At 33.7% G+C, this 8528-nt stretch overlaps 1 protein-coding gene and 1 long non-coding RNA gene across 2 annotated transcripts; one reads left to right on the top strand and one right to left on the bottom strand.

Annotated features, from left to right (window-relative positions):
• Window positions 1-2132: 2132 nt before the first annotated feature.
• LOC124215180 (uncharacterized) lies at window positions 2133-7495 on the bottom strand. The gene is made up of 2 exons (XR_006882298.2): window positions 7396-7495; window positions 2133-5015 (listed from the first exon to the last, which is right to left on the bottom strand). It is a non-coding gene; the product is annotated as an uncharacterized lncRNA (long non-coding RNA).
• Window positions 2966-6542, top strand: LOC124215177 (CXXC finger protein 1). The gene is made up of 5 exons (XM_046618240.2): window positions 2966-3106; window positions 3890-4011; window positions 4397-4487; window positions 4708-5505; window positions 5913-6542. The coding sequence occupies exons 1-5, from the start codon at window positions 3080-3082 to the stop codon at window positions 6426-6428; spliced, it is 1554 nt and encodes a 517-aa protein (XP_046474196.1). The 5' UTR covers window positions 2966-3079; the 3' UTR covers window positions 6429-6542.
• Window positions 7496-8528: the final 1033 nt, after the last annotated feature.

The raw sequence follows: 8528 nt of genomic DNA, 5'->3' as shown, positions 1-8528 counted from the left end.
TATTCAAATGATAGTTTGCGGATGCTTCTGCTAAATAAATTGGAAAATTTCTTTTTTGTTATTTATCTACCTGTCTTAAAGAATTTTATCACGTTCAAACCTTCCCATTCTCTTTGTTTAGTTCGAAATTTTTCGTGGGGGTTGTAAGACCTTTATAAAATCTAATTTTAGTTTTTAACAATTTTCTGTAAAATTCCCTACGAGCCACGTTCCTGCATATACAATGACTGTCGAAAATCGTGAAAAGGGCAGCATTTTTGGTATTTTTGTCAGATATTCCCGACTTTCTACATTCTCAGAAAAATGTAAAAAAAATTAATTCACATGTTACTCATGTCCTACTACACCCAGAAAAATTTCGGAATAACACAAAAATATGAGGTCAGAACCTGGTCGAGTTGATACAGCATATGTATATATACATGTATATTCTATCTTACGTATGTCCCGCATACCTGTTCACTTAAGCTTTCGCCGTCCTTGCACTTATCCATATTTTCTCAACCAGCAGCATCAATTCCTTGTATTATTTATGATTAAATTTTTCCTCGAAACTAAAACCATTATGTTAATCGATAGTGAACCATGACTGTTGCTTAACTGATTAATCACTGCGCAAAAAAGTGAAAGCCTCTCTTTGGTAACGTGTATGAATTAAAACGTTTCACGTACAGATATTTATTAAGAATTTGTAAAATTGACAACCAAATGGCTGATATGTGTACAAAATATATGATGCCTTCACCGTCATTACTTTGTTATTAATATATCGTAACCTCAGATTCAAAATAAGCTTATATGAATACAAGAAACTGGAAAATAATAATAATAAATTATGACCAAGAAATGAAAAATGTAATACTGCAAGAAAATATGTCCTCCTGTATGCGAACACACTATGAAAAGAAGACAAAACTGAACTAAGTCGCCGTTTTACCTTTATGCTATTCTATCGCAATACATACAAGTTTTATTTAAGGTAATATGGGATACTGTGATATATTGTTGTTCTTTATTTTTTTTTTCTCTCTTTTGGCACGCGTTTTGTTTTAATCTACTTGCACCTAAAACTATAGTATAATTGTCATAATACTAAAACAGCATATCACAAGTGGAAATATGTTAATGTAATGCATAATTCGTAAATCGTTATATACATGAAAATAAAACTGAAGGTATGTTTTCGATGTTGACAGTAATGGAACCTAGGGGGGAAACTTTTTTTTCTTGTTTTTTTTTAGCATTGTCTCAAATAATAGCACCCAAGTATTTTTAATATTCGTAACTCCAACCTGTAACATCGTTCATGACTTGAGATGTTACGAAATAATCTACATTCCTTTTCTTTTTCTTTTGTATGCATAATTTTATTTCTTTACATATTCAGTAAATGATATTTCTTAAATAATCTTTGTCATTTTTAATTCACTTTAAGTTGTTATGACATTTGAGATCAACATCATTGTGTGGTAATGATAAAGTAGCAAAAAGGTAAAAATTGTGATGATTTGGAATAAATATAATGTATTGCGATAAGAACTGCGTTTATACTGTTCTAGTTTATATCTGCTGGAAAGTATATCGATGTGCAACGGAAAGGAAATTATCGAATACCAAAGAATATAATATGTATGAAAACAAGACAAAAGAAGGACAACCGAGAAGAAAACGTAGATCACCGGTTCACTGCTCAAAGAACAGTCTTCATTTGCAAATTTAATTCATCCTTTCATCTGGATTCAGAACTTTTGTTAAAAGCTATGTGATATTAAGCCTGGATGCGCAAAAAATATATTTAACTCTAATAATATTGCTGTTCACAATCTAAATCTTTTCAATTTTAGAATACGAAAATAATAATTTATTATCAAAATGGTGATAGGTGGCACGGTATAATATCGTATAATATTAACAGATGCCACTAAGTAGCTTGTAGAAGGCTTAATTTGCTCAAGTTATTAATTTGCTATTCATTATTTTTTATGCGTCGATAAAAAGCTTTTTATTTTGTGATGTGCTGTTAACTTATGAATAATGATATATAAGCGTACAGATTTCGGGTTTTCGCTGAATATTTTAACTGAAACCACCGATGAAGTGATGCATTGGCAGACGGTTATTTTTTCAAAAAATTAACTGCAGAAGGATAACACTATTTTTAATCCCCACACCCACACACACATATACATAGTATAAACGCAGTTAGCATATTTCCACCAAAAAAACTTGTTATTCCCAGCCAAGCAATATTTTAGTATTGCTTCTTTGTTTTTGTAAAATAGAGACAATAAAGGAAACAATTGAAAAAATTACTTGCAGCATATACATGATTTCGATAATGAAACTAATATATCTTTTGTGCAATATCTGCACATACATACACAAATTCAAGTTAAATTGTACACATTATTGTGGTTAAAAGAAAAAAAAGTGGTAAGTAATGTGGAATTCGATGATTCTTGATTAAAATGATTAAGTTATTGTAGTAAAATTGCGGTACATTCAAATACGCGACTTTTTTTGAATTTCGCTATTGAAACCCGGAGCTAGCTCCTATTGAAAAAATTGAATACATGCATGGCATAAAGGTACAAAAAGATCTGGGGTAAATCAATAATTTACACTATACAGTTTCTATGCTTTCAACGATTATTTCAAATTACCCGACTATGCTACAACATTATCGACCTACACATTTAATTCTAGGTTTAGTACCGGAACTCTAAATCAGAAAAAAGTGAACCCTTGAGGGTAAAACCTAGTAATAACGCTGAGCTTATCTTATACTTATTAATTATCAACCGATTCATTTGTTGGACTCTTCTCTGTTACAACAGAGTTCACTTTCGAAACTACGTTTAAAAGCAAGGGCGCGTACATGGTACGCGCACTGCATTGTGGGTATGGTAGAGGTAATTCAAGATGGCAGCTGCGGCTGTATAAAGTGGCGATCTCTGAGAAAACGATGGAATAATAATTGTGTCTCTACTTTTCATAACTGACTCTTTAGAGACGCAGGTTGAATCTTTGGATTGTAGTGTAATTGGACTATAATCGTTATCAGAATACACGCCTAATCATGGGCGATAAGAGACACGGTCTTTCGGTAAGTAGACTATCCGCTGCTTCCAGCTCGTACTATTTATTTGTCACTGAAATTTAGTACTGTGTTTTAACTATTCGATATAAAGTTGCAGTTCGTGTACTGCATTATTACCTTTGAGTTTTGGACTATCAGAACTCTCTGACGATACATCACACTAAATATATGCGATAACATTTTTTTACCATTTACCTTTTTCACATAACCACGCGTCTTCAACTGTCATATGTAACTTTATTTCATTACTTAAAATCCAAAGAATATTCGTTTATTACATTGTTTCGAATATTTTGTTAGCGGTGTATTGTCAAGATGCTCAGAAAACAAATACTGAGATACTAAATTATGTGTGATAACATTTCAATGATCCAGTTGAGATTGATTGAATTTGAACTCCGATATTGAATGTAGTATCCACAGTGGAACTATCAAGGCTGTCATTATATTAGGTATTTTGTGTAAATAATTTAAATAGTTACTTTATGATTTAATTATCTTTCAACGTAAGCATCATGTAAGTGCACATTATACTATTAGACAGATACTTGAAAATACTTGAAAAAGAATGATGGATGTTTCACGCTCATCTTTTGTTTCTGATTGTTCGCTTCAGACAGAAATTACAATTTTGAATTACGAAGCCAACAATCCTGAAACGGTTTTATGTGCTTTAGTATTCTCTGTAATCATTTAAAAAATGGACACACCACTGACATTGACCATCATGAATTACTGTACTCATATATATATATATATATATCTGTACAAATGTTTTGTTTTATACAGAAAGAAGAGATTGCAAAGCAATTTATGTTACCAGAAAGGAAGAGTAAAATTGCAACGTTACTAAAGCAAGATGGTCAAGCTTATTGCATTTGTCGTAGCTCGGATAGCTCGCGTTTCATGATGTGAGTTTTAATTCTTATTCTTTGAGTACATTAATAACGAGATGTAAGTTGCCGATAATGTAGTCACTGTGAGTGACCTCAATTGTCTTCAATTATTTCTTGTCCCTTCAAAACATCTATAGTTAACATCTAAAGTACCCGAATTCAAATTTCTGAATCAGTTACTGCTTAAATCACGGATTATGAGAAGTAGATTTCCTTTAAATGATAGATTTGCACTTAACGATTTTGATACATTTTACTATTTCATCCCTACAGCAGCAAACCGAACTATTTTTAATGGATCAACTTATCTAGCAGATGTCACTGCCACGAATAGAATAATTCTTAATCATGTCACTTTTTATTAGACATTTTGTAACCAAGATTATACAATTAATTATAGTGGATGTGACGCTTGCGAGGAATGGTACCATGGTGATTGTATCAATATTACAGAAAAAGAAGCGAAACATATCAAGCAGTTTTTCTGTGTTGTAAGTATAATATGAATATTTCTCAGAGAATATGTTGTGTAAAGATTGAGATATTCAATCTTTTTTTAGACAGCATATTGAGGCAGTGAGCAGTTTAATACAAAAAAAACAGATCATTTCACAAAACAAAAATTAAATTAGAAATTTTAAGTGAATATATACTTGATCTTATTCTTCTCTGTAATTAAAAACAAATCTTGTCATTTCATTTCTATTCCAGCGCTGCCGGGAAGAGGACTCGACACTTATAACACGTTATAAACCCCGTAGATCTGAACAAGATGATCATAAATACAAGAAGTATAAAGAGAAAGAAAGGGCTATTCGATACGAATACGACGCTCCTTGGGATCCTACTATTGTGAAGAAATCTTCAAAACGTTGTGGCGAATGCTCGGGCTGTCTACGCTCAGAAAACTGCGGCAAATGTGATGCTTGTAGACACTTGAAAAAATTTGGTCCTTCTATCAGGTTGAAGTTGAGATGTATCCAGAGAACGTGCAGAGTACTCGGTGCACCACCCAAACCCTTGAAAGGATATAATAAAGGTTCAAAACCAGGTAGAAAAAGGAGAAGGGACTCCAGCAACGAAAGAGCTGAGCATTTGGATCAGCCACGGCAATGTTACGGTCCCGCATGCACAAAACAATCTCGACCCGGTAGCAAGTATTGTTCAGATGAGTGCGGAATGAAATTGGCTACGAATAGAATATACCAGGTACTACCGCAGAGAATTCAAGAATGGTCATTAACATCCTGTGTTGCTGAACAAAATAATAGGCGAGCATTAGAGACGGTTAGGAAACAGCAAAATGATGTTAGAAGGATCCTGCAAGAATTGGACAAGCGACATTCGGAACTTGATCGTATTTTGGAAAGGGCTAAACAAGCTACTATTGATCCAAAAACTGAAGTTGACGATTTGGATGATACGGAAATGAGCATGTACTGTATTACATGTGGACACGAAATCCATTCTCGCACTGCCATTAAACACATGGAAAAATGTTTTAACAAGGTAATTGCTTACTTTTTGTGGAAATTTACTGTGATTCCATACGCTTGAAAGATTTTATGATGACTCGGAGTGCCTTATATGAATTGTTGAACAATAATTTTCTTATTAAGCCAGTTAAACAATTTTTCATGTCAGAATGAGTTTAGATATGGAGATAATTAGTTACATGTCACTTTACGTGGTTAAATACCATAAAAGTCTAAGGATTTGTCATAAACAAAATTGTTTTTACAGTCCTACAAAATATTTGAATTATGACATTAATAATATTTTTCAACGACCTTGAAAATTTCTTAGTGTAATGTGTAATATGAACCCCAAATAACCAAACTAGATGTTACTGGGTTAGTAACAGTTCAGTTAGAGTCTACATTTATTTTTCTAAAATATTCATGTACTTGTTTCAGTATGAATCTCAAGCATCATTCGGATCAATGTTCAAAACACGTATTGAGGGTCAAGTGATGTTTTGCGACTTTTACAATCCTATCAATCGAACATATTGCAAACGATTGCGGGTCTTATGTCCCGAACACTGCAAGGACCCGAAAATAAGCGAAACTGACGTATGTGGTTGCCCATTAGTCACAAATGTGTTCGACACTACTGGTGAATTTTGTCGTGCACCAAAAAAGAGTTGCCTCAAGCACTATGTATGGGAGAAACTGAGACGTGCTGAAATAGACATGGAACGAGTGAGAGAGTGGTTGAAAATAGACGAATTGGTGGAGCAAGAGAGACAAATCCGTTCTAACATGGCTACGCGAGCTGGTGTCTTGGCCCTGATGCTGCATTCAACATACAATCATGAGTTAATGGAACAAATGACGCAAGAACAAAGTAGGGAACAGATTGAGGCAATGGAGGAAGAGTTACAACGCAGATATAATACCCAATTCCAGAAACAGCAGACTAAAAATTGAACAACTCTTAACTATAATCGAATGGAATGTAAAAAACTTTGTGAACCAACGATAAGTTGTGTGGTTCCATTATATAATTTTCAGATTGTTATACATAAATGACTAAACAACAAAGTCATGTTATTTCAGAGCGTATTGATAGTTATTGTAGGCAAGATGAACCTGTTCGAACGGCCAATTTTTCGGTAATCAGTGTTAAAATAGAGACTTGCTGCTCGTTTTCGCGAAAGGAATCTGTTGCGCATAGTCTGAAGTCGCTACGTACAGGAACATAGCATCCGCAACACGGAAACATTCTCACAAATTCCGTCGCGTCTTCGCAGCTGTCGAGCCTACCAAGTTCTATTTGCCGTTCTCGTATTCCTAAGAATCCAATTTACGGAAAAAGGTTTCGCAAGTCGAATATAAAACAATAAAATCTTGCTCCGATTTGGAGGAAGTTACTGGCAGCGATTGTAGACTACGCGCAATCGATTCCTCTCGCAAAATCATGTCGACATCGTACGTCGATATAATGACTCCAGCATTATTGAAAATCGCCAAAATTTTCACCAAAAAATCCAAAGAGATTAGCTTTTTTTTTTTTTTTTTTCACCGACCGTAGTAGCTCAGATGCTAGCACTCGTGACTGCGGAGCGGGAGGACTTGGTTTTAAATCCCCGACCTATCAATTAGGTTGATGAATAAGAATTCTCGACCTCGTATATAATCTATTATAGAATCTTGGTGATCGGTCAATTAAGTAAACGTATTTTTAGTTAACGTTTCGACCCGGATATGGGCCCTCCTCAGAACGATTTATTTATTTAACTGTCAAGAACAACAAAAAATTTTTTTTAAAATAATACTAGAAGTACAATCAGACATTAAATATTGTAGGTGTAATACTCTTAGGGCTATTATATATTATTGGTTAGTAAGAACAATTTGATTAATTGAAAAAAGAAAGGCTTAAAGTGTTATTTACCTTTTTTTATAAGTAAGTGGACTAAGATGTAGTCGAATTCACAATTTACAATTGGTGGAGACAATGTTCTTTGAGTGACGGTAGTCAGTGTCAATCTTCTAGTTATTTTACATGTAGGAGTTAATAGTTGGAAGTCACTAATTAAAAAGCTTAAAGAACTATGTTTCTTCACAGTCAATATGTCATTGTGTTAAAAGGTTTTTAAAGAAGGTCTTTTTAGCAGTAAAATTAATTTGCAAAGTGTCCAAGAAATGGAGGTAGGCTCTTTATGACTACGTTCCACATGTCTAACAAAAATTATTGTTGGTTGAACCGATTGGGTCAACAGGTGAATAACGACTGATGGGAGAAACAAATATGATCCAGAGTGAAGGTGAACCTAATATAAACAATTATACAGAAAAACAAAAAATATATTGTGAAAAAAATTATGTAGAAAAACTGTGTTATGGGGACAAAAATTTTGTGTATCTAGTTAAGGTTAAACAATATTTGTTGTGTGGGCGGAGATTAGAGGTTTGTAAATATTACTTAAATGTTCAACATCTTGTCTAAGATTAACGGAATTGGTTGCAATCATTGCAAGGTATTTTATACACAACATTGGATCGTTTGCCAATGGGGATCTTATCTTTTCCCGTGTCAAAAACTAATTGTAAATCTTTTGAATTTTTTCCAACAAACTTGACATTATGTTTGGAAAATAGACGGTTCAATAGACGGTAGTTGACCGAGCCATCAAACTTTCTAGTACAGAGTTCCAGGAAAAAAATCTGTCGCTCATATACAATATACTAAGATGGAATGATTATCCTCATGGCCTATTACACAAACATATTAATAAGAGACGCACCTACATCAACAACTTACCTGACAATAATATTGACTCTGCTCCCGCAGACGATAACAATAGACCTGCTACTACATATATTCCCATCCCATATGTATCTGGTCTCTTTGAGTCTTTGAACCGTCTATTTTCCAAACATAATGTCAAGTTTGTTGGAAAAAATTCAAAAGATTTACAATTAGTTTTTGACACGGGAAAAGATAAGATCCCCATTGGCAAACGATCCAATGTTGTGTATAAAATACCTTGCAATGATTGCAACCAAGTTTATATCGGACAAACT

This window comes from Neodiprion pinetum, chromosome 3 (genome assembly GCF_021155775.2).
Source record: "Neodiprion pinetum isolate iyNeoPine1 chromosome 3, iyNeoPine1.2, whole genome shotgun sequence".
NCBI lineage: Eukaryota > Metazoa > Arthropoda > Insecta > Hymenoptera > Diprionidae > Neodiprion > Neodiprion pinetum.
This window is presented reverse-complemented; position numbering and strand designations above follow the sequence as displayed.